Raw genomic sequence first — 26,704 nt, 5'->3', positions numbered from 1 at the left:
AGAGGGAAAATACCCCAATTAAGACGTCATTCCCATAATTTCCGTCTTTCATCTTTTCTAATTCAGGCTCTTAAGAGAGAATCGAGTCTCTTTGTGTGTCGGAGCCTCAAACTGCCCTCCAATTAAAGGCTGCTGCACTTTTAATGCCTGGATACTGTGTTGTAAAGTAAATGGACCACAGCTGGTTGCCATGCTGGTCTCTATGGTGACTTCCTGGCGACGGAGCTCCAGAGGTCATTCTGGATCTGCGTCCTCGATCCAAACACGACATCATTAACATGGAGGCTCCAACAAGTTCACGGTACGCCTAAAACCAGGCCGAGGCTGCGTGGCGTCGCCACGGTGACTAAACCAGCCGCACAGCGACTCTGCTTCTTTACGATTTCATGGTTTTCTCCGATATAAAAATACATCTTTGCGCCGTCCTCTTCTCCGCCTGGGTGTGTCGACGAAGCCTGGACTTTGTTCCCGTTTAAGTCCCAGAATAAGAAAAACCTCAGCATCGGTCAGGAAGCAGAATCAGCAGGTCAAGCGAGCTCGTGTTAAACCCTGTGCGGCTTTTTTAAAGTAACCGTCAGAAATATTTTCCTCATATATTAAAACGTTCTTCCAGGCAGGAAGTTCAGCCTGGTGGATCAGCTGATTTGAGTGTGAACAGCGTGTTTATGTTTTCTACTCTAAAAACAATCCTTGTTTCTATTTTTCTAACATGTTTGATAAAGTAAAACTGCTCTCATGAAGTCACACATGTCTGCACTGACACACACACACACACACACACACACACACACACACACACACACACACACACACACACACACACACACACACACACACACACACACACACACACACACACACACACACACACACACACTCTGGAGCTGTGGGCTGGGGAGTTCCTGTGAAACTGAGTGACCTGCTTGAACTGATTTATTCAGTTTCAGTTTCTATGATTCATCCACAGAAACCTAAAACACCAGAAGCTGCATTTTGGCTCTAGTTGAACTTCATGCAGATAAGCAGTCAGAGATCCCAGCTGGGCAGCGCTGCTGGTTGTACTGGTGACTGACTCATACTTCCCTTGGACGTGAGGTCACTTGGTCGTCTTGGACTCACAGACTGTTTTATCCGCACAAACGACATAAAAGACACCGTTAAAGCTTCAAGCCCACATTCAGTAAATATGAGTTTGCTTTATTTACTGAGTATGTCTCATATCGAAACTGTAAAAAACACGTTGAGCGACGAGTTAAAGGGGGAACTTGAAGCTTTGCACCCCGGCCTGGATTCGTGTCCATCTTCAGCACTAACACTGGTTGGTTAGCTCGGTGCGAGCTGCAGGATTTTCCTCGAGGCTGTTCAGATTTGTTTTGCTGCCACAGAGGAAATCAGTGACTGAAAATGAGTTTATGAAGTCAGAAATGAAGCAAGGAGAAAATCCAGACTGAGGAGTGACGTCTGTCTGACGCTCTGGAAATGCTGTCAGAGACGATGGTTCAGCCTGAATGTGGAGGCTACACCGCCTGACGGCGTGCAAGCAGAAACTACACCACGGATGAGTCCTTGGATCCGGAACGGATCTGGATTAAGCTGCCGTGTTTTCGTGAGAACTTTGACAACTTTAATAACATCACATTTTCTTGGAAGGAGCCGCCGCCCGCAGTGTGCAGAGGAAGCGTTTCCTCGTTCTCAGGCACGCAGCGACCGACTCGCCTGCGGTCACGAAACAGTCTTCATCAACCTAAAGATCAGTGAAAGCTAACGCCGCTGCTCGCTGACGTGCAGACGGAGAAAGATGCTCGACTCTGAGTCCAGAGGAAACAGCGAGCAGTGAGTTCATAACTCAGCCTAACAGTTTCATTCATGCACAGGTGAATCCATTAACACCAGTCTGTTCCCTTTGATTTCCCAGTTTGGAGGATTTTTTTTTATTAAAGCTGAATTTTGTGTTGTTGTTTTCGAGCGCTCGTCTTCCAGCTGAACATCAGCTTTCCCACAGATGGACTCACATTATTCTCAGCTACTCTGTTATGATGCAGAATGAATGACTGTGAGCTGCTCAGCCCGGAGGACAGGAAGCAAACCCTGACCAGAACCTTCCCCAACCTTCGGCCCACCTGCTCTGCTTCAGCGAGGATCAAAGGTTGGCTCGTGCAGACACGCCGAACGTCAGCTCGTGTTGGCCGAGGCACCTGAACATCACGGAGCAGTCTGCGGTGAGATCACATACTCTCACTGTCTCAGCTTTTTCTTTGAGGGGAAAACGAAACAACAGATCCCAAACGAAACTTTCAAATCTGGTAAAATTCAGTGACTCTGAATGATCGGAGAGGCGGGATTCAGACGTGGTGTTTGTCCCAAACAAAGGGCCCTGGCTCCGCTCTTTGACCTGCACTTGCACCCGTATGACCGTTTAGTCACTTCTCTGTTTAGAGACGAGCTTTGGGACCACGCTTCCTTGCAAACATCACTCCAGACTTCATGCATCATCAAAGCCTCCCACTCAGCAGCGTGCTTTCAGTTTTCATTTCTTCCTACTGCAGAAACGGTTCCAGAGAAAGCAGCGCTGAGACGTCCACATCGCTGCTGCTGTTTCTGTGCGTTTAACTGGAAACAATAATGAAACCAGCAGCCGTCAGACTGACACTGATCTCTGTTTCCTGATGTTCTCGCTGCTGCTTGTTGTGACACGCCGTTATTTGCGTGACGTTTATCTCGTGTTTATCCGTCTGGTGAACGGCCGCTGACGGATGTCGTCTCCCTCGCTCTCTTCCCATCTCCCTCGCTCTCTGTGTCACAGCTGTAGGTCCACGGTGATGTCATCTCTCTGGCAGTTGCCATGTTTTTGACAGTGTTTACGTGTTTCCTCGGCAACAAGCATCCCACATCTGCATCTTTTTCTCTGGACCTTGAGGAGTTCACTTCATCCACCTCTGTCAGCCCACTCTGCCCACTCGGCTTGTTGTCTACTTTTCGCTGCTTCTCTGACTTTAACGCTTCAAAGCTGACGGCCGTGACAGGAACAGGAAACCTCCAGAGTCGGAAAGCCGGAGCCAAATTCTCACAGTGCGACTGCCGCAGCGAGCCATCCAAACCTTTTCTTTGCCTTTCCAAAGATGACACATCTGATCATTTTCTGATCGAATTCCCAAACCAGCAAATGACTTAATGGGCCCGACCGTCACAAAAAAGATTCTTGTAATTATTACTGGGAGGTTTACATGTGGCTTTCAAGCAGTCAGACATCAGGAAACAGCCCTCTACGACTCCTGACATCAAGAAAACCAGCTAACCTTGACCTCTGACCCTTTGATGGTTTCTTTGTTGGTGAACATGTTTGTCACAGAGACTGTAAATAAAAGATGGAAGTCTGTTTTTCAAAGCTGGAACGTAAATCAGCCACCACCTCGCTGCTGTCTTTGTTGTTTTGGAGCTATGTTTGGATGAGAGGCTGAAGTGCTAAGTTAGCAGCTAATGCTAGCTAGCTCGATGATCCCTGTTAGGCAGCACATAAGCACATTAACCTAACCCCCCCATCAAACTAGTGAAAGTGGTACTCTCCTGCTGTGCACAACATTTATTTCTTCATACTCAGGAAGCAGAAGAAAGCCTTAAACTGAGTCAAAGTGCTAATATGACCAAGCTTGTTAGCAGGCTGCATCAGCACAGAGGGAGCTAGCAGGCTTTATGAACGTTATGCTAGCACCATGAGCCGCACAGTAAGCTCTATTATTTTTCAGGGGACTTCTTTAAAATGCTTCTTTAACAGGACAGATAGAGTTAGGAGGTCCGGTGACTCGAATTAGCTCAAATGAAGCGTAGCAGGCAAAGAAGCACCGCATCCTTCATTTACTGGTTGAAAACAGGTGATTTTTAGGATTCTGGACATTTTTTAAATCAGTTTCATTTCTTCTGAACGATGAATAAATGAAACCTCCTGTAAATATTTGACATTTTTTCACAAGAAAAAAAAGCAGAGAGAACTTTAAGCTGCCTGGTGCCGTCTTACTGAGGACAGCTCTGACTCTGAGCCCAACATTTCACCAACACCATAAAATGATGCAAACTTTGGAGACACGACGAGTGAAATGTGCCAGAAACAGCACATGTAACTGCACATATCAGCACCGATCTCTCATCCTCTGTCCTTCTATTCCACTCCTGTTTTCTCTTCCTTTGTTTGTCTCTCTTTGTTTTCCGTCTGTGTTTGGACTGCTTCAGGATAACGTCTCCCCTCGGTGGGTTCGTAAAGACGAACACATGTCGATCTGAAGTTCAGCTCCAGTTTTGTTCCCTCTTCGGCCAAGTCTCCATCATTTCCTCCGCCTATTAACCTCCATCCATCCATCCATCCTTCCTTTTGTCTCTCTGGTGCTGTTAGTCGTTCCAAACAAAGTCATTACTAAGTCTTAATCCCTCGATGATGTCAGAGCGGGAAGAAAATTACAGTATGAGGCGATCACTGTAACTGTGTGTGTGGGAAAACATGTCTGAGAGGAGGCCAGCACGTGTGTGTGTGTTTAATGTAAAGCAGCGACTTCTTTCATCCCAGTGACAGTTTTGATTTTAAGTGATGTAGAAAGAACGAGTTTAAACGCGTTTTGGTTTTGCCGAGGCCCCCCCCCTCTCTCCTGCCGCTCCTAAACTCACAAATACCAACGCAATTAGTAATTTTCCCTTCTGTAAGGCCCTCTGCAGCTGATTGATCGCACATGTTTGTGAACAGACTGATGAACATGTGAAGCCCAGGTTACGAAGCATCTCAATACTTCTGTGATTAAAAGGACAATTTAGTGTTTTTACACCAGGAGAATGATCAGACCCCATCATGCATCACGTAGCTAATGACCATACGTAGAAGGCCTGGCTGCAGGGCATCAGACATCCCGCCACCCACACACTGAGATAGATGGAGGGAAGCTGTTTTCTATCATGTTTGGCACACGGAGTTTGAACTCCTGGTTTCCTGCAAACAGTTTCCATATAATCCCAGAAAAACTGGTAATTTCATCAAAATTATATGATGTTCTCCCGTTTCAGTGTTTGGTGCCAGATGGGTGAAATGGAAACAGAGAAACGTTTACACTTATTAGATAATGAAATCATGTATGAGCCACAATAAGTCACTATATTTGACATATGTGACTGAATTGTTACCTGTTATTTTCAGGTATTAATTCAGTTAAAAGCACATGACTGAAGCGTGCTGTAGTCCTGACTCAGGTCGTCAAAGGTTTCCAGGAAATTTGCATAGAAATAAACACGTTAAAGAAAGACCACATGTCCAACATGGACATGGCCTAAAAGGCTGCTGAATGAAGTTAGTTTTTCACAAACATGATTATCCTCTGCAGTCCTGTGCAAAACTACCTGCACCATAACTCAACACTGCATCAGTCAGCAGCAGGAAATGAAGTGGTGATTTCCTGTGTGACTTCTTTGGTCTCTGACGTCGTCGCTGAGGAACTTTGGCCACTCCACTCGTTCACGCACAGCATCTCAGTCAGGTTGACGTCTGCACTCTGACAGCAGCTCGATTCAGCTCTTCTGTCAGAGTTCTGCTGCCGTGCTTGGATCGTTGTGCTGTTGATGACCCTGTCCGAGCTTTAGCTCACGTTTGACTCCAGACGACTTTGGGGAACAGAGGTCCGGGCAAATGGCCCAAATGATTGTCCTTCCTCCACCGTGCTGAGCGCTGGTATGAGGTGCTGCTCTGCATTGTGGACATCATCTCCACTTTGGTCTCGTCTGTCCAAAGGACATTAATCCAATCATGAAAAGCTAAGCTGTGCTGCCAAATAAGCCACACCCACTCGGTGCTTTTCAGGTCAGCAGGTCTCTGTGCATGACGTCCTCTCAGAAACAATCACATCCTTATTTCTGGCTGCAAATACACATTCATGGTCAAACAGTCTCTAAACTGCAGCTCACTTTTACATATTTGCACGTCCTGCTGTTGCTCTGTCCTGCAAACATCACTTTAAACAGTCTAACGCTTCAAACTGAAACACCTTGAACTCATTTGCACAAACTTGCACGCTCGGCTGTTACAAGCGAGCAAATGATGAACAGCTTCATCAGACAAAGCTACGCTACTGCGCCCCCTACAGGCGGTTACATCAGAGGAGCGGACCGAGGACGTTGTTGCTATGTTGCAGTTTATTTTCGTCCACGATGATATGATTGTGTTTGTGTTGCTAACACTGTCGCTAACGACACTCACTGTCAGCGCTTTAAAGTGCTCATATGTGGTTTGAGGAGAATCAGCAGGAAATGCAGCACATGATTAAAGCAGGAGATGAGGTGTTAGTGTCTTCCACATGGGCTCCAACTGCCAAGCGCATCCGGCTGCGATGGAACGAGTTTGGCTCTAAACGAAAAGCCAAAATGAGCGGAGGGAAAGCAGACGAAATGAAAAAGGAAATCCATCAGCCGGCCGTCCTCCTGCTGCTCTGCTGCAAACATCAGCCCGACATTAACTGATACATAATTACTATTATTCGTTTTCACAGGAGAGGCAGATTCGGTGTTTCTATATTTAGTGAATGGTTTTTAAACTCTTTGTCAACAGAATGAAGCTTGGTGAAAGTCCCTGCCCTGCCTGGAGGGTCGTGGTGGGCTGAGCAGCCACTCTGGGGCGAGTCCAGGTTTGATTCTGTTACGTCTCCTCCATCTTTCTTTTCTACTGTCAATCTGTCCTGTCATAATTAAAGCCATCAGGATCCATGAGGATATTTTTTAAACCAAATTAATTTTTAGATGACTCATCATACCTCTGCAATGCCCGAGGTTTAAAGAGAAAGGGCAGATGTGTTGTTGCTTTGATCTGAAAACACACATCTCTGTGCCGTGTCCCGGCTCAGACTCACTCAGTCTGACGCATTCACGACTGATTTTTGCTGTTTTAGAGAGAAAACCTCCAAAAGTCCTATGAGCAAGAACTTGGTGACGGCGGGAGGAAGAACTCCAACAGAACCAGGATCAGGCAGTTTTTATTAAAGCCATTCAAAGGCACCTCTGAGAAATATTAGCATCTTATGAAGTTCAAACATGTAAAATTAGTTGCTTAGCAACACTGCTAATGATTTTTTAAAATCATAAAACTTCACAAAACTGAGTATTTGCTTCATGGTGTCGTGTATTAATAACACTGAATACAGAGCGTGTTGTAGAGCAGGCTAAAGAGTTTATGCATGAAGGTGGATGCTGGGTGTTTAAAGACAGTGAGTGGTTACTGGTGATGTGTCGGCCGCGAACGAAACGGCTCTTAGAGCCGGGTCTTTGACGTGAGCGACGCGAGCCGTATTTTTTTTCTTTTCTTTCTCTCAGCCTCTCTCTCACACTTTTTCCCGCCTTGTGCTTTAGAGGCAGAGGGGGGAGGGGCGGTAGTTACACTCAGTAGCACAGGAACAGAGCGGGAGAGAGAGAGAGAGTTGCAGATGATAAAGGATTCAGAAAGTTTATTCATGCAGGTCCATTTGACAGAGAATGTGCATTTCTTTTTGTTTTCATATTTTAATTTATATTTAATTGTGTTGTGGTTTGCAGTGTTTTGTGTTGTTTCTCTTTAAATTTGTTTAAAAGGAAAAAGCTGAAAATTTAAATAGTTAAAAGTTGAAATGTGAATAGTTGGTTTTTGTATCATATGATTTATTTATTACATTTTATGTGGAGTGAATAAATAAAAGTATATTTACGGTGGCTGCTACAGACAAAACACATAATAACTCAAAACACGTACAAAACACAACAGAAGTGCTCCAGGATGCTAGGGGGCAGTGTTGAGCTTTTGTTACCTCGTGGCTACACAAGCCGGCAAGTACCAACGACTGGATTTGGTGTGTGGTAGTAACAGGTAAATGAACTTTTTTTTAAATTATTTGAATATATATGAGTGCCTGTGTATAAATACACAAACAATACACACATGCTTTCAATTGTGTAATTTAAGTGATCTAGTAGCTCTGCTTTGGAAGTTCAGTTAACGCTAGAAATGTTTCTTGGAGTTTGTACGTGTTTTGTCTCTAGGGGCCACCGCATATATTTATATATAAACATATATAAATAAAACCACTTTTTTTTTTACATTAGTAATTCCTTTTGTGCATAATTTTATATTATTGTTAATAATAAATTAATTAAAGCAACAAAACAACCTGAAGAACCGGCTCTCTATAAAGAAATCCCATCACTAGTGGTTACTTTACAGGTGGACGTGGGACCACCAGAGTCCACACAGCGCTGATCGGTCCAAACCCGGCAGGATCCTGACACTCCAACAAATTTATGTCCCCATCACTTTCCAAATCAAACCCACTCTAGTAACCACGGTTACTGATGTTTATTAAATATTAGCTGGAAAAAGACATAAACAGCAGCTCCATCTAAATCTCCAGGCACATTCAGCTCCCCTGTCACGAGGGGTCACTGCAGTGGGTAGCTTTCCTCCACATCCACCTACTGACATGACCCCAAAGCAGAGCTCTGTCTCCACCTGGAAAGTGAACCAGCAACTGAGCGGATGTGTGAACCTCCACCTCCCAAACCTTTGAGTGGTAGCTAAAATGACCCCCCGAAGAAAAAACTATTGTAGGTTACATTTCTTTGTTTAATTGACTTTGAAATTTCAAAATTGTGACTTTCGCCGCCATCTGGAGACGCTGAGTTTCACTTCCAGTCACGGAAACATGAAAGCGGCGCTTTGGTCTCAAACCTGCGCTCAGCCGACGGAGTCACTGAAGTTTAATGCCATAAAATCTGCAGTAATTTAGTGTTTATGGAGCCCAGAGATCTCCTCTGGCACTGCAGCCCAACCTCACAGATCATTCTTACAGGCGTTTGTCATGGAAGTGACAGACTGTTCGTGTCCTTCAAAATAAAAGACCAACACACCCCCATCGCTTACACTTTGGATATCCTCTAAGGTTTGCAGACTGTGATTGCTGTTATGACTGCGGTCACATAAAGCAGGATTTTTATGGTGTGTGTCAAATGTTTGAAGTTCATTTTGAGCTCAGCAGTTTTGTGCTTCAGGCTGTGAACGCTGCTCACAACGACGCACCGCAGTTTGATATTTCTACCTGCAGACCTCTTTGGAAACTTCACTGAGGATCTTGTAAAGAAACGTGTGTCCTCCACACTGCTCCACCCTCTCTACATGACCTGGTGAAGGTCCTGGATAAGGGGACAGTGAGGACTGTGGATCTGTTATGTGAATTATGGAAATATGTGCGTGAGCCGAACAGGTTTTTACTGGACTGTCTCCGTGTGGTTCCACAGTGTGAGAGAAAAACAGCAGCTGGCTTCACATTTTATTCATTTTATTAAAAATATTCAGTTTTAAATGGGGCCTTTCTGCTTTTCCATACTGGAAACACTGGTCTGAGTCATAGCACAACACGTATATTACTGTATGTGTTGTATATGCAGTTAATGGTGGATGCTTCTGTCTAACATGGCAGAGTTTCAGATCAACACGACACGTCAAACGTCTCACAGGAGAAAGTGGGCCCCTCTCCGGGAACAACACACGTTTCTTTAAGAATGAAACTTCTGATTTTTCCCCTTTTTTGCTGTTTTCAGTTAAACTGATAAATTCAGTTCAGGTGATCTGATGCTGGAGTCTGTGCACGTCTGCCAAAGAACCACTGAGGAGGTAGAGAAGTGAAACTCAAAGACTTTAAAGCTTAACCTGTCGCGTACCTGGCTGCTGAAGGTGATGTAGTAGGTCTCATACTGGACAGGAGGCGGAGTCCAAACCAAAGCGACTGACGTGTCTGTGATGTCCTGAGTGCTCAGCCGGGAAACACCAGACATGACTGAAAGAGAGAAACACAGACTTAGCTGCACAATGAGACTCAGGCTAACACCACCGTGTGCGTTTGTCTCCACGTGTTTGTGTGGCAAAAACTCCTGTTCAGCAACATTCCTGCTTTAGCGGACGCCGCGCTATGCTGACCTCATGTTATAGGACAGAGGCGAAGCAGCTAGCAGCACAACAACAAACACGACCTCTTCACCTGGTAGATGACCTGGCTTCATCCACCAACACCATGGCATCTGGGAAGGAGGCCCTACAGCAGCTCCACCCTGTCCCAGTGGCTGGAGCGGGCCAGCCTACCACACTCAGCCCTCTCCACCTTTACATGACCACCACTGAAAGTGGAGCACAGCAGACTGCCAATCGACAGATCATGCTATCAACTGTTTAAGACAAGTGCACGTTTAATGAGCAAATATGCAATAAGTTTATTTATACAGCAACAAATCACAACAGCAGTCGCCTCAAGGCGCTTTATATTGTACAGTGGACCCTACACTATTAGATACAGAGAACAACAAGCATATGAGCCCCTATGAGCAGCACTTTGGCGACAGTGGGAAGGAAAAACTCCCTTTGAACAGGAAGAAACCTCCAGCAGAACCAGGCTCAGGGAGGGGCGGGGCCATCTGCTGTGATTGGTTGGGGTGAGAGAAGGAATATATTTGGGGCAGTATAATCCAGGAGTGACCTTTCAAGCTCTTCCGCTCATCAGGTGACAACAAACATGATAATAATAATAATAATAATAATAATAATAATAATAATAATGGCTGTATTCAGTGACTTGCAGATGGATCACACACAGACGAACATCATCGGCGCCACAGTTTAGTCACCTCATCACAAACGTTCCTGTCCATGCTCCGTGCAGTCGACACTGCTGAATAACCCTGCAGGTCTTCTTCCTCCTCGTTTTCTCTCTCCTGTGATTGATGCAGTGGAACAAGCAAAGTGTTTGTCCTGCAGCAGGAGGCTTTTTCTCCTCCATCTTACCCAAACCAAAGTGATGCATTTATCAGAGTTTGGCATCAGCCTTAATGAAACCTTAAACCATCTGCTCCCTGGCACCACAACAACAGGACAAACCATTCGATCTGATGTGTAGGTTGAAAATGACACTGCTCCAGTGATGAGGGGTGGTTTTCTCATTAAGGCTCATGTCCAGGTCTGTGATTTCCGAGCCACAGCATGAGCTCAGATGAGGAAGAAGAGGCAGATTTCAGTCTTTGAGGGGAAAATTGAAAAGCAGCGGGAGCTGGCTGAGACCGATCGAGGAATCTTCTGGTGACCACAAACAGGACTCAGTGATGTGGAAGTGAAAGAAGCTGCTGGCCAACACATTCACTGTAAGTTTACTGAGGCGATAATACATCAGAAAAGCTCTTTATTTGCTTATGCACTCTAATGTAACTTACATTAATATTCCTGTGTGCTTGATGCAACCCACAGCAGTGCTGTGTGTCCACTGGAACACTGGAAAACATCAGCTTACCTTTAAAGGTGCACACTATTTTTACTGTACTGTTACAGCACTGTATAGAAGTAATCATCACATGTATGTAACCTCTGCACCACAGCTGTGTTGGCTCTGTTTCAAATACAGCAGCTGAATTTTCATTTGCTTCAGGTGTTTGTTCTTCTTTGTTCTTTAATGAAAAGAAAGTAAAAATACAAAGAAGCTTATCTCATCCACCTTCTGCTGCTCTTCTCCCATCAGTGTTCTTTAGTCAGCTCATGAGAACAGCCCGACGGACTCGGCAATGACCCCGCCTCTCCTGCCACTGCTGCGTCTGGATTAACTTTATTTCCTCCCAGAGGGAACGTCGTGACTTTATTTCAAACTTCCTCTGGGATGGTTTAAATCGCTCACACCGCAGCAGCACGGCACAAACACAGGCGCAGTAAACAGACCAACACCTCCGGCTCACGGAGGCCGCCTCCATCAGCCTCCATCAGCCTCCAACAGTCAAACTGGAAGATCCGCTGCTCGTGGAAGGCAGCTACTCAAGTTCAGCGTGCGTGTTACACATGTAAAGAAGCATTATTTGGCTGAGCGCCTTCACAATAAAAGCTTCCCCATTCTGCAACATTATTCCATCAAACAGTTTCTTTTGCACATAAACGTCATCAGACTGATAAATATTTCTCCGTTTGATCCCATCTGCTTTGTGTCTGCGTCTATCAGACTGTGGCCTTGGTGGTTTATTCGCTGCTTTACGTCAACTCTCACTGTTCTGTTTTGCGTGATGGTTCCTTTAAGCTTTATCGATTTCAGCTGCCACAACGTTTTGATGTTTGTTGGGTTTGTGTGTCAACAACTGATTAAAGTTATAGCCAACGGCCGTCATGTGGAAGGCACATCAACACAAACATACATTTAAAGACACAAAAACTAAAAGAAACATTTATCAGAACAAAATGTGCACGTCTGAGTGTTTTCAATCAAACACTTTAAAGAAACCTAGACGTGCCTTTTTAGGTTTGCCTCTTATCTGTAGTTACTTTTATTTAATTTAATAACTGTACAGTTCTCTGGTTATAGGAACCACTGTCCTCGATGTAAATATGTAAGAAAAATGTTTCTGTCCTGTTTGTTTGTATATGTGTCTTTCTGGCTGCTGTTACAACCAAATTTCCCCTTGTGGGACAATTAAAGGATTATTCTATTCTATTCTATTCTATTCTATTCTATTCTGTTCTATTCTGTTCTATTCTATGTTCAGGCAGACATTTCAGTTGTTTTCTCTGAGAGCACTTTGTCTCACACTGGGCCAGTAATGGCATCAACATGATGAAGCTGTGACTGTCTCTTCAGTACTTAGCATGTCCCACTGCTATGACTGCTTAACAACAGTGGAGAATAATGAACATATGATATTTGGAGGAAGCAGCAAGTCGCTGTCAAGAACCTGCACTTTGTTTTTACAGCTGGTAATATGTCAGTGCAGCGATTAGAGCACGCTGTAGGTGTTACAGGTACTGTGCACAAAAAACCCCCAGTAATATTCTGGCAGCTGGGGCGCCAAAATAATACCATAAAATAACAGAAAAGAACTTCCTCATGAAAATACGGTTATTTTCAGCAATGACAATAAAGTTTGTTGCCCTAATTTTACACGGGATTCTGCCTTTTTCAAGTGCTTTTAAACATTAAATTAGGAACATTTTAATGTGATGAAACAATGAAATTACCTATAAAAAGGTCAATGAATGCGGCAATATGAATAATAATACTTAAATGTACAGAAATATACAGTTAACAGTTGGTTTACATAATAATGGATTGCATTCATATAGCGCTTTTGAGACCCTCAAAGCGCTTTACAATTCCCCTCTGACCACCACCAGTAGGTGAAGCGTCTTGCCCAAGGACACAACGACCGAAACTGTCCGAGCCGGGGCTCGAATCGGCAACCTTCTGATTACAAGGCGAACTGCAAACTCGTTAATTTACATTAGAAATGTAAAATCAGTCTATTTATTTAAATTTAATGATATTCTAGAAGAACAGTACAAAACTGTAAAATACACAGTAAATACTTTTATATTACAATATTTTTTTTACAGTGTGCTGCAGTGGTTTGTATCATATCTATCTAACAGACTCCAGTTTGTGCATGTAAATGGAGAGTCCTCTTCACACACTGAGGTTAATTATGGAGTTCCACAGGGTTCAGTGCTAGGACCAATTCTGTTTACATTACATCAGGAAGTCCTAAAAGTCCCTGAAAAGCCTTCAGCTGATCCAAAATGCTGCAGCAAGAGTCCTGACAGGGACTAGAAAGAGAGAGCAGATTTCTCCTGTTTTGGCTTCCTGTTGAATCCAGAATTCAAAATCCTGCTCCTCACATACAAGGTCTTAAATAATCAGGCCCCATCTTATCTTAATGACCTTGTAGTACCATATCACCCTATTAGAGCACTTCGCTCTCGCTCTGCAGGCCTACTTGTTGTTCCTAGAGTATTTAAAAGCAGAATGGGAGGCAGAGCCTTCAGTTTTCAGGCCCCTCTTCTGTGGAACCAGCTTCCAGTTTGGATTCAGGAGACAGACACTATCTCTACTTTCAAGATTAGGCTTCAAACTTTCCTTTTTGCTAAAGCATATAGTTAGGGCTGGACCAGGTGACCCTGAATCCTCCCTTAGTTATGCTGCAATAGACGTAGGCTGCCGGGGATTCCCATGATGCACTGGGAAACCAACCATCATCTCTGACCAGCGCGTGGTCATAAACTGGAGGGAAATATCCAGTTAATAATAATAATAATAATAATAATAAATTTTATTTATGAGCGCCTTTCAAGTCACCCAAGGACACTTTACAATAGGATAAAACACTTAGTAAAACAATGGCAGAATAAGAACAATAAAACAAAAGCACAAGATAAAATGAACAAACAGTGGATTCACAGTGAATATGCAGATTTGAACAGATGAGTTTTGAGGTGGGATTTAAACTGGGGGAGAACCAATATTTCTTATTTCAGGGGGCAGAGAGTTCCACAGCCTGGGAGCAGAGCAGCTGAAAGCTCTGCTTCCCATGGTGGTGAGGCGGAAGGAAGGTACAGCAAGCTGGATAGAAGAAGAAGAACGAAGTGAACGGGCAGAACAAGTGGTGGTTAACAGGTCAGAAAGGTAAGGAGGAGCGAGGTTATGAAGGGCCTTGAAGGTGAGCAGAAGTTGTTTGAATATTATCTGGAATTTCACTGTGAGCCAGTGAAGTTCCTGAAGAACAGGTGATGTGCTGGTAGGAGGGGTTCTGGTGATAATGCGAGCAGCAGAGTTCTGAACCAGTGGAAGCTTATGGAGGGATTTTTGGGGGAGACCATGCAGAAGAGAATTGCAATAGTCAATACGGGAGGTAACAAGACTATGTACAAGGATGGACGTAGACTGGGTGGAAAGAGAAGGAAGCAATCTGTTAATGTTACTTAGATGGAAGTAGGCAGAACGGGTGAGATTATTGATGTGAGATTTATAGGAAAGTGAACTGTCTAGGATGACACCAAGGCTCTTAACCTGAAGAGAAGGGAAAACTGTGGAGTTATCGATGGTGAGTGAGAAATGGTTTGCCTTCAAAAGGTTGGATTTGGTGCCAATAAGGAGGATCTCAGTTTTATCCTCATTGAGCTTTAGAAAATTAGAGGTAAACCAGGATTTTAACTCGGATAGACATTCTGTAAGGGAAGAAGGTGGGAGGGAGGAATCAGGTCTGCAAGAGAGATATAACTGGGTGTCATCAGCAAAACAGTGAAACTGAAGATCAAATTTGCGGAAGATGGTACCTAGAGGGAGGATGTATATTATAAAGAGAAGAGGGCCTAAAACTGAGCCTTGAGGTACACCAGAGCTGACGGGGAATAGATGAGAGCGGGATGATCTTAGTTGAATAAACTGGGAGCGGTCGAGGAGATATGATTGAAACCAGGCGAGGGGTGTGTCAGAGATGCAGAGAGAGGAAAGTCTGCTTAGAAGGACAGAGTGAGAAGTGGTGTCGAAGGCTGAGCTCAGATCTAAAAGGACGAGAATGGTGAGAAGACCAGAGTCAGCTCCGATTAGAAGATCGTTAGTGACTTTAAGTAGAGCAGTTTCGGTACTGTGACATGAGCGAAAACCAGATTGAAATCTCTCGTAGATGTTATTATTAACCAGGTGTAAATGAAGTTGAGCTGCAACCACTTTTTCGAGTATCTTAGAGATGAAGGGTAGATTGGAAATCGGACGGAGGTTGTTAAAGGTGTTAGGATCTAAAGAAGGTTTTTTCAGTATAGGAGTGACTAGAGCAGTTTTCCCCCCAAATAATATAATAACAGCAAAAACTTGCATGTTTTAAAGAAATAAATGACAACTGTCTAAAATAATGTGAAAAGGCAACGTTTGCTAAAGGAAATCATAATATTTGGATGTTGGTTCAGTGTTATGTATTTGCATCTGTAGCTATGTTTAGGAAGGAAAATCAGTGTTCACAAAAAATCTGTTTCCAATCAAACGTTTTTGCATCATTTAAATATGCCAACAGTTTCTCCTGATTATGTCATTACTGGGGTCTCTGCAGCAGGTGGATGGAAACATACTTCACACTTTCTGCTGCCCACTCTGAGTTTACTCAGTGGGCTGTCAGGCTGTGGGACATCCCTCCCTCCACTCCAGTAAGTGGTCAGTTGCATTTGGGAAAACACTTAAAACTCTCACACACATGCGGCTGTCCTGTGCAGCTGTCTGAGGGAGTTTTTATGTGGTCTGGACTCTACCGCTCTGGTAATGAAACTGCTCCGTCACTCAGATCACTGCAGCGTGAACAGCCTCCAAACAGGCGTGCTAATAGCCTACCACACCCTGGTAACAACAATGGCAACAACAACAACAACAACAAGAAAACATGGCTGAAAGAAGTACGCAGCTCGGCTGATGCTGCAAAACTGTATCAAATTAAACAACCCCAGAATGACAGTTTTAGAAGAAATGTGTGGTTTGTGCACATTTGTTGCAAACAGATATTCCCACTGCAATTAAATGTGATCCTGTCATGGTGAACAAATGTTCTTCAGATAAGAATGAGACACAAACATGCATTTTACACAAAATAAAGGAAAGACATACACCAATGTAACCATGTCCCTAACTTTAACCCACACCGCTATACACTCCAACTTTTAAGAAATTCACCCTGGGTGTAGTTGATGTTAAGAGATTATTATCTACAGGAACAAAAACTATGTTTGTTTACCAGATCCCCAAGGTTTGATTCTGTTCATCTGGACGTAGATGTGGGAGAAACGTTTCGTCACTCATCCAGGTGACTTCTTCAGTCACCTGGATGAGTGACGAAACGTTTCTCCCACTGAAAGCTCTACATCCAGATGAACAGAATCAAACCTTGGGGGTTTACTTACCTGTTTGATTGAGCATGCATCAAGATGTTTGTCTACCAGACTGTTGACATTTTCCCTGCTGTATTGTTGGGCAAAGTAATCGGTCAGGATTGACTCAACCGGACATTACAGGAAGTGCAGTTTTGGTGCTCTGGCTTCATTTTCCACCTTACTGTTCAGCTTCTGGTTCCGTCCATGCCCCCACCATAAATGTAACCAACTCTTGACTATTTGTGGTTAAAGCCAAGCCTACCAAGTCAAATTTAAAGAGGCTTGGTGGGGAAATAAACAAGCTGTCTTTCTTAAAACAGTGAATTATAGCATTTACACTGGGAGCAACTTTGCTCCTTTGTGCTGTTCGTGCACACATATCTCGATATCTCGATAGATCGATCGATCGATATGGAGAAGATAAATGGAAGAGTTGACTCACCGACATCACAGTTGGGCCCAGTCATCCCCTCCTGACACTGGCTGCAGTCTGGTCCTGTGAACCCCCGACGACACGCGCAGCTCCCCCTGAAGCAGCGCCCCCTGTTGTTGCAGTTGTTGGGGCAGCTTTTAGCACTGCAGTCTGCACCAGTGAATCCATCATCACAAACACACTGTCCATTCACACAGCGCCCCCTGTTGTTGCAGTTGTTGGGGCAGCCTTTAGCACTGCAGTCTGCACCAGTGAATCCATCATCACAAACACACTGTCCATTCACACAGCGCCCCCTGTTGTTGCAGCTGTTTAGACAGGTTCTTTCAGAGCAATCCTCGCCAGTGAATCCATCATCACAGACACATTGTCCGTTAACACAGCGCCCCCTGTTGTTGCAGTTGTTGGGGCAGCCTTTAGCACTGCAGTCTGCACCAGTGAATCCATCATCACAGACACATTGTCCGTTAACACAGCGCCCCCTGTTGTTGCAGCTGTTTAGACAGGTTCTTTCAGAGCAATCCTCGCCAGTGAATCCATCATCACAGACACATTGTCCGTTAACACAGCGCCCCCTGTTGTTGCAGTTGTTGGGGCAGGTGTTTTCAGAGCAGTCGTCACCTGTGAATCCGCTGTCACATATGCATTTACCATTAACACACCTGCCACGGTCGTTGCAGTCATTTGGGCATGTTCTTTCAGAGCAATCCTCGCCAGTGAATCCATCATCACAAACACACTGTCCATTCACACAGCGCCCCCTGTTGTTGCAGTTTTCAGGACAGACTGCCTCAGAGCAATCCGCACCGGTGAAGCCACTGTTGCAGACACATTTACCGTTAACACACCTCCCACGGTCATTGCAGTTGTCTGGGCATGTCCTCTTTAAACAGTCTGGCCCAGCGAATCCAGGATTACACACACACTGCCCGTTAATGCAGCGCCCCCTCCTGTTGCAGTTGCTGGGGCAGGATTTGTTGAGGCAGCTGGGACCTGTGAAGCCACTGTTGCACACACACTTGCCGTTCACACACCTGCCTTGATTGTTGCAGTTATCGGGGCAGGATCTCAGGGAGCAGTCATGACCGGTGAAACCAGGATTGCACACGCACTGTCCGTTAACACAGACCCCTCTTTTTTTGCAGTTTCCGGGACAGGATTCATCGGAGCAGCTGGGACCTGTGAAACCACTGTTGCACACACATTTGCCTTTCTCGCACCTGCCGTGATTGTTGCAGTTATCAGGGCAGGCTTTCAGGGAGCAGTCAGGACCGGTGAAACCAGGATCGCACACGCATTGAACATTCACGCACTTCCCGTTGTTGCTGCAGTCCCCGGGACAGTTGGACTGGCTGCAGTCCGGCCCGCTGAATCCAGGAAAGCAGACACACTTGCCATCCTTGCAGCGACCCTGATCACTGCACTCACTGGGGCACTCCTTGGTCTCTGGTTTGATGGAGCATCCTGCACCTGATGGACAGGAAGAGGTCAAGAACAGGTTCCTGATCACCACGGCAACAAGCTAAATTCAGTTTAAACCATTTTGAACCAAGCTACAGTATCTGTGACATCAGTTCAGAGATCCTAAAAGAAATCCTGACTTCTTTTTTGGAAACCCGAGTGTGTGTTATCTGGCTTCATGGACAGATAGAGCTGGGTGTCATCTGCATAGCAGTGTAAATGTATGCTATGTCTTCTAATGATGCTGCCTAAGGGAAGCATGTATAATGTAAACAGAATTGGTCCTAGCACTGAACCCTGTGGAACTCCATAATTAACCTCAGTGTGTGAAGAGGACTCTCCATTTACATGCACAAACTGGAGTCTATCAGATAGATATGATACAAACCACTGCAGCACAGTACCTGTAATACCTACAGCACGTTCTAATCGCTCTAATAGGATATTATGGTCGACAGTATCGAACGCTGCACTGAGGTCTAGCAGGACAAGCACAGAGATGAGTCCACTGTCAGAGGCCATAAGAAGATCATTTGTAACCTTCACTAAAGCTGTTTCTGTGCTGTGATGAGCTCTGAAACCTGACTGAAACTCTTCAAATAAACCTCTGCAGATGATCTGTTAGCTGTTTGACAACTACTCTTTCAAGGATGTTTGATATAAAGGAAGGTTGGAGATTGGCCTATAATTAGCTAAGACTGCTGGGTCTAGAGATGCTTTTTGAGTAAAGGTTTAACTACAGCCAGCTTGAAGGCCTGTGGTACATAGCTGATTATTAGAGATAGGTTGATCATATTTAAGATTGAAGCATTAATTGACGGTATGCAGATATCCTGCATCATAGTAATGACTAGGTCAAATGCATTCTTAGATATCCAAAACATAAGACGGCCATCAGCATCACTTCAGTCATAAATGTGGTTTGTTGGAGGATGAATGAAGCGTCTTGAATGAGTTAGAACCAAATAGTTACCCTTTGTTGCACTGCCTCAGTTTTGGGGGTAGAGTGAAGGGGGGTGGACGTCTAATCCTCTCTAAATAGAGTGTAACACAGCCTTGTTGTGACTGATTATCCCCTGTGTGTGTGTGTGTGTGTGTGTGTGTGTGTGTGTGTGTGTGTGTGTGTGTGTGTGTGTGTGTGTGTTGTTGCGGTGCAGAGGGTGGACTGGGCGGAGGTGGGGGCTGAGATCACACTGGGCACAGAGCTGAAGACAGAGACGCACAAACAGTCCTCTCCCGTTTCCATCACTTCAGAAGACAAAACATTCACTTTTCTGAAGCTAAACTAAAAACAGGACATTAACTTTTTATCCAGTTTTGGGTAATGATTTTGGAGTAAATTACAGTCTTACTTTATTCCCCCTAACACAAATCAGACCCCCATATCCTCACAATCTATGGGTCCCCATGTTTCAGGTAATACAAGTACACACACACACAGCTCACAGGTTAATCTCTGCCAGTTTGTAATGTGATCATCTCTGAAATTAATCCAATCACACACTCAAAGAAAAACACATATTCTATTAGTAGAATACAGCTTTAGTCTACTTTACTTTTTTATTAGATTAACATAAAGCTATTAGAACACATAATAACAGATGGTGGTGAAATATTCAACAGGTCTGATGCACGTCTGAGAGAGCATGAAGGAGGGTGTAGGAAACAGCAGGTAGCTGCCCAGTAATGTTAAATAAAGTCAAAAAACTTTCATTTTCATTTCGCTTTGCTCTGTATTAGATGTTTCATATTTCATTCATTCACAGTGTTAACGTTTCCTCCAGGTGTAGATAACGCCTCCCACTGTGGGTCCCTGTAACCCTGTCAGAGACTGCTCAGCTGTCAGGTCAGCTTTCCACACATGAAGAGAAAGATTTAGATTTAAACGCCCACTCACATCCTGGGCCACCTGACCTCAGGACATCACATGATAGGGTGGGGCTGGGTTTCACAATGAGCTGACCTGAAGCGTGGCTGATCGTGACCTACGACCGATTCACACCTGGCTAATGTGATTAAGTAGAGAATAGTCCAGATGCTTTTCTTTCCGAGCTTCTTAGACCACGATGAGCTGGATGACTGAGAACCTTCACAGACGACACTTCCTGTGTTTCGTTACCAAACTGCAGAAAACCTGCACGCAGATAAATGTTTGTATACTTCTATGTGAAATGATGAGAAACCTTTTCAAGAAATCAACTTAAAAAACAAACAAAGACAAAAACCTACAGAATAGAAACCACATGCTCAGAGAGCTAATCGTCAGCAGAGACATGTCTGTGGCCTCTCATTGGTCTGTTATTGCTCGAGGTCACGGTGCGAGGCAGATTCACACAGTAATGCAGTCGATGGATCCTGCGCTGCTGTTGACACTCTGGTTGTGTTTTAAATGCGAGTGAAAAGGAAGGTTTATGAATCCGAGTGTCATCGTGGAGCAAAGATTGAAAAGGGACGTCCTGGGAAACAGAGAGCGGCACCTCCATCTCCTCGTGGCCCGTTCCTCCGGCGTGTCATTTTTGGCATCGGGTACACGTTTGGTGTTGTCGATGTTTGGACGCTGCTGTCACAGACTTTGCTGCAAAGCGATGCCCTCACAAAACAAGAATTCGGCAGTAAAAAAAACCTGGAGCGCACACAGGGACCGTTTCTTTAACAAATCCAATAGAGTCCAGTGTTTGTTAAACATATGTTGCTATGAACACACACTGTGCTGCAGACCAACAACATCTTGGGTCATTTTCACTGTAATTACGAGCTAAAGATCAGCTGCTGTAAGACCGACTGCTGCTCTGTATGCCGAGCGCCGCCGTGCTGCGCGGCGGGGAGGTTAGCGCCTGCTGATGCAGACTCGTATTAATCGCTGTTCTCTCGTGTTTCCTCCTCTCCTTGCGATGTTTTTCTGTTTGCGTCTCTTTGATCAGCAGCCACAGAATCCTCCCAAACATCCCCAGTGTTTATTTTCATAAATAGGATTATTGCTGGTTGTGCCAGAGTTCGGTTTATATTTACTTTTTCATCCATGCGTGAGCTGATTGCTCCATTTGGTCTGGAGTTTCTGTTTGCTAACCTCACCAACATGCTTCAGGTGCTTTTAGAGTGGATCTTTGGCTGGTTGGGGTTCATACTGTGGAGCTGCTGCAGGACATCATCAGCTCCACACTGATGAAATCAACTGTGGGTGACTTTGGAGCCATGTGATGGAAAACCTCGGCTTTCCTAAAGCTCCCGAACTTATTTCTTCTCGAAGCTTCGAGGCCTTGAAAACATGACTCACGATCTGCTGCACGTCTTTCTGATAAAGTTTGAAAACATTTGATTTTTATTTCATTTATTACTTTTGGATTTTTGGCACTGAGGTGGAACAAACACGACCTCGACTTTGTGTCTGTTAAAGGTTTGTATGCAGGTCCTGCTCCTCCAGCTGTTTTAAGTCTTTTGAGTCCTCTGGTATGAAAAAACATAATTTTTTCCAGCCTGGTATAAAGAATTCGTTCATGCATGACGAATGATTTTGATCACTGTCTCAAATTCAGTTTGAATTTTTATTTTTTTGCACGTGAATGAAAAACTTTTCACGTTTCGTTTAATGTTTAGACGTGACATGAAAATGTGGCTTTTCTATATGACAATGACAGAAATGCAGCCGGTCATTAAAGCTTCGGCATGTGATGAACTTTAAGAATATTTAAAATGAAGATGCTAAAATTATAAACGTCCATGAAGCATCAGATCGGCTCCTCACTGGCTTCAGGGATCTAAGAAGGGAAAAGTGCTGAGTGAGAGTTCATAAAGCTGTGAAAGCTTATCGTAGGGCTCGATCAGGTGACTTTTTCCACTCACGCCAAGCTCTTTATACAACATTCACCCATTAACCCTTTAAAGCCGGTCGGAGCGGCACGCTCTGTTTTGCATAACTATTTTTAAATCCCGGTAGCTCTGCAACCACGTAAGCTAGCGCAATAATTTTTTTGCATATGAAACCGGAGGAGTTGTACTTGCATCTTATGCCATCAGCTTGTCCTCGGTCACAGTTTCCTTCCACATATAGTTTTGCAAAAACTGCATAAAAAGCACTTGCAGCAACAAAAACATAATATTCCAGAAACACGCTTTGCCGATCCGATCAGCTGTTCATAACACTTCCTACCTTGGAACAGACGTCAGCGCGAACTATCACATGTCCGCCATGACCTGCCCGAAACCGGAAGTGGCGTCATTTTCGCGGAAATGTAGTTTTTTTTACCATCAGGGCCTCATGAGCCTATCCGGTTGTTCAGTCTGACGTCACTAGCCGTGTCTGGGTCTAAACTCCGCTGCAGGTCCATATATCAAACGATCACTGTGGCATTACTGAGAGTTAAAAACTGTCTAAAGTCTTTCATCTTTAATAAAATGATCAGCGTTCTGCTCTACCAGGTGTAACAATTGAGTTTAACATTCAGGCATCCATGAAAACGGAATTTATGACATTTAACGGAGTTAGAAGTTAGCAGGGAGTTAGCTCGCTAGCTTCTATCTAAATACAATATAGCATGTCCTGACTGCGGGGTTTTGGAAACAAATTCAAACGTACAGCTCTGTTATCACTTCCAACATAAATGAAGACAGAAAACTAAACAGCAGTGACGTTTGTAGGGTTACTGAAGTTTGGCTAGCTGGTATATAATGATGTGCTACGTGACCGCTAGCGACACAGCTATGTTAGCATAATATAAACAAGCTAACTTTTTTTCCACTGGATAAAAGTTAACGTGAGTGTTCTCGGTGGTCAGGAACAAATGTAATCGCATGGCAGGATGCTGTAAAAGGACCAAACTTCAGCCAGGAGAACAACTGAGATAATCCATCCACAACACGAGGTTAGTCATTCATATACTGCTGCATGGGCTGGGCTGTAGTTACATCCTAAGGTTTTAAAAACTGAGCTTAAATAAATGATTAGCGGTAATAAAAGCCGAGGGAGGTCAACAGTGATCACTGACTGTTTTAGGAGCTTTTTGAGATCAAATAGAAGAAAATACAAAACATTAAACATGTTAACAACACAAAAGCCATATTAAACGCAGACTACTTTAGACCCGGAAGCAGGATTCGTCACGTCATCACTTAATAATCGGATACTGGTGTTTTTAAAAGTTATGTTTGACTTTATGACTTTCTGTGTCGTTTCTGGGATGCTTAGGACTCATATTGCACAGCTGGAAATAGTTTATTTTGATGCATATGCTGTTTTTTTGCAAATTTGCACTATAATATTTATTTTCGTTTTTCCTGCAGTGTATAAAAATTGCTGTATTTCAAAAATAAAACTATGAAGACACTCAAAATAAATTTCCTGTGGTGGGAAACTATTTTGTGAAACTTTTTTGTATTTACAGTTTTGAGGGATAAGCCTCTTAAATTTCTCTCACTAGAAATATATGTTAAAAAAACAAAAACGATTTTCAATTTTTTTGTAGTTTATTGCAAGTTTTTGCAATTTGTGTAATTACTATGCACTTAATGCAGACATATCATTAAAATCTGGGCTATAATGGTTGTATTGATGTATAGCAACTTGAAATGCTCCCAAAAATGGCTCCACAGCATGTAAAAATATAATATAAGCTCTGGCAGACTTGGTTCTATGGTAGGACTTAAAGGGTTAAAGCCGTGTTTCTATGCTTTGTGTCCAACATTCACACACTGATGGATGATCTGGAGAACAAATGATCGTCCCTGCCTCAGCCTGGTTCTGATGGAGTTTTCCTGTTAAAAGTGAGTTTTTCCTTCCCACTGTTGCCAAGTTCATGCTAACAGGGATCTGTAACGGAGGCTTGTTAGCGCTCTGTAAGAGTGCTGTTGACATAAAAGTGTGCCCTCTTTAACGCTGATAGTCGCGTCTTTCTGCTCTACAGATAAATATTGAAGGTAAGAAACGTGGTCGATCTAATAGAAATATCCAGTTTTACCTTTGCTTTCGTTTGAGCTGCAGCAGTTTCCTTCAGCCCCTCCACACGTCTCCCGGAGGGCTGACACCTCCCTCTCCAGCCTCTCCAGCCGCTCCCGCAGCGGAGCAAAGTCGGCGTCGCATCCACAAGATCCAGACCCAGACGCCGAATCTGAGGGAACCAGTTTGATCTTATGGGTCAGAACCAGAGGAGAACCAGGCGCCAGGTCAATTTCTTTACCTGCAAACGAGGACATTTGGTTGTGATTATATTCTGCAGTAGGAGCTGAGCTACAACACCCCCCACTGCTGTGAAAAACTACAGTTTCTGGATGTTCTTGTTTCAGGTCAGACTCTTTACCTCCTGTACTCCCATCAGATGCATCACCCTGAGTGGCACAGCCCTCTGAGATGACCACCTGCAACAGCAGAAAACACCAATCATTGCACTTTGTTTCATGTTAAGTTTTCATGTTCTCAATGCTGTGTTCTGCTGGTTTGTTCCACATATGGCTTCTCATGTTTCTACGTTCCTGTTGTCCTGGTTGAGTCCTCCTGTGTCGTATTGTCCATCTTCCCATCAGTGTGTTTGAGTCTAAACCTTTGAGTCGTCTTCCTGACTGTGTTTGGACTTTGTCAGGTTTTTGGACTGTGGATTTCTTGCAGCCACCTTTTTTCATGTTACTGAGCTCGGGGTGAAATAATCGCTGCTGCTCTGGAGCACAAAGTGTCATTTCTGAAAGAGTCCATTAGCATTATCCTTCATCGCAGCTCCTCTGATTGGCTGTTCGTCTATCTAGTTGAGTTTGCTCTGTGCCCGCTGGAAACTGGAGCTCAACAAAAAGGTTCCAGACAAATTCACATTTGCACATTAGTCCGGCGATGCCGGGGTAGATATATTACAGAAGGCGCAGGAGGTTTATGGCTTTAACTTTCTGCTTTTTCCAACATTAAAATGTGCTGGAGCGCAGGGCAGCAAAGACGTCAGTCATCAGTTAAAACACATCGAGAGTTTGTTGATGATAGGTCTCTGCAATTTATTCTTTGCTTGGACTGCAGACGGCTTGGAACTGAACTCTGACTGTGCAGTTGGCTTTTGCATCATCTCCTGAGCAGATTTCTGGATTCAAACGTCCTAACAATGAGATGCCTGTATGTTCATTACTGGCCTTCACTGGCTTCTTCCTGCAATAAGGAATCATCTGCAGACAGATATGAAAACTTAAAACTCCTGTGATTGCGGAGTCAGATGTTACAGGGGCCATCAAATAAAAGCAGATAAAGAAGAATTCCCTGAACCTTTTAACCACACTGACCCTCGTTTAACCCAGATGACCACTGAACTGCCGTGAGTCGGCCCATTTATCTCAGCTAAACCCTTAATCACCTTGAAGGAGTCCTGCTTGGTGTCCCTTGGTGTCCGTTGACCCCTTAACTGTAGCTCTTTGGAGGTTGACGGGGTCAGGAGGGCTGGGCCGGCCAGGAGGAGGAAGAGGAGGAGGCAGGGGATGAAAGGAAGCATCGCCAGGGTGGCACCAGGAGAAGACTTCCCTGGGTGTTTGAGGAGAAAGATGCCGGACCGCTCGGGAAATCGATGCTGACGGACGTTTGCCGGTAACAGCGGAGCCGGTTGCTTCCAGGACTCAGTTGGAAAGAGTCTGCAGATCTGGACCTGCTCTCACTTCGCTTCAGTCACAGAGGTGATGGATTTTTTCCTCTCGCCTTTGCTCTCCATGGGTTTTCCCACTGGAAGAGACACAGAATTACACATTTAAGCTCACCTTAAATTTCATGTTAGCGCAGCAGACTCCACTTTGGCCACAATTAGCCGGAATAGGGGGCAATTAGCTGTTTATGGGCCCATCAGCGGAGCATGGCGGCCAATAAAAACCCGATGGAAAAAGTAACTTGGTCTGAAAGAGTAGCTTGTTATCCTGCAGCCGATTTTCTGACATGCGGATCAGGCCGGGGCCTGGCAACGCCGAATATTACTTCAAGTGCAATTTGGCCCCAAACAGCCGATTATGTGTGGAGCATCTGAGGAAACAGATCCCAGTTTAGAGTTTCTTTACTTAAAAAAGAGGCAAAATTGAAGCTCTGTGAATGTTTGTAAGACTTCTTTAGATACTTACACCTTAAAACCTGTTCATGTGCAGGAGGAAACACTGCAAACTCCTCCTGGTTACATGACTTT

At 44.3% G+C, this 26,704-nt stretch overlaps 1 protein-coding gene across 1 annotated transcript in view; it reads right to left on the bottom strand.

The window, feature by feature from the left end:
* Nucleotides 1-26,099, bottom strand: part of tnxbb (tenascin XBb) — a 53,547-nt gene extending 27,448 nt beyond the window's left edge. Inside the window, exons 1-5 of the mRNA XM_085346867.1 lie at nucleotides 25,898-26,099; nucleotides 24,872-24,929; nucleotides 24,533-24,751; nucleotides 17,130-18,590; nucleotides 9,706-9,821 (exon numbers count right to left, since the gene is read on the bottom strand). Of these exons, the coding sequence (XP_085202993.1) occupies nucleotides 9,706-9,821; nucleotides 17,130-18,590; nucleotides 24,533-24,751; nucleotides 24,872-24,929; nucleotides 25,898-26,032 (1,989 nt within the window). The 5' untranslated portion in view covers nucleotides 26,033-26,099. The remainder of the gene's footprint in view (nucleotides 1-9,705; nucleotides 9,822-17,129; nucleotides 18,591-24,532; nucleotides 24,752-24,871; nucleotides 24,930-25,897) is intronic.
* Nucleotides 26,100-26,704: the final 605 nt, after the last annotated feature.

This window comes from Diplotaxodon limnothrissa, linkage group LG22 (genome assembly GCF_057381915.1).
Source record: "Diplotaxodon limnothrissa isolate DT_005_m linkage group LG22, D_limnothrissa_male_GT1.1, whole genome shotgun sequence".
NCBI lineage: Eukaryota > Metazoa > Chordata > Actinopteri > Cichliformes > Cichlidae > Diplotaxodon > Diplotaxodon limnothrissa.
The sequence above is the reverse complement of the archived record's forward strand: the minus strand, read 5'-3'. Positions and strand labels throughout refer to the sequence as shown.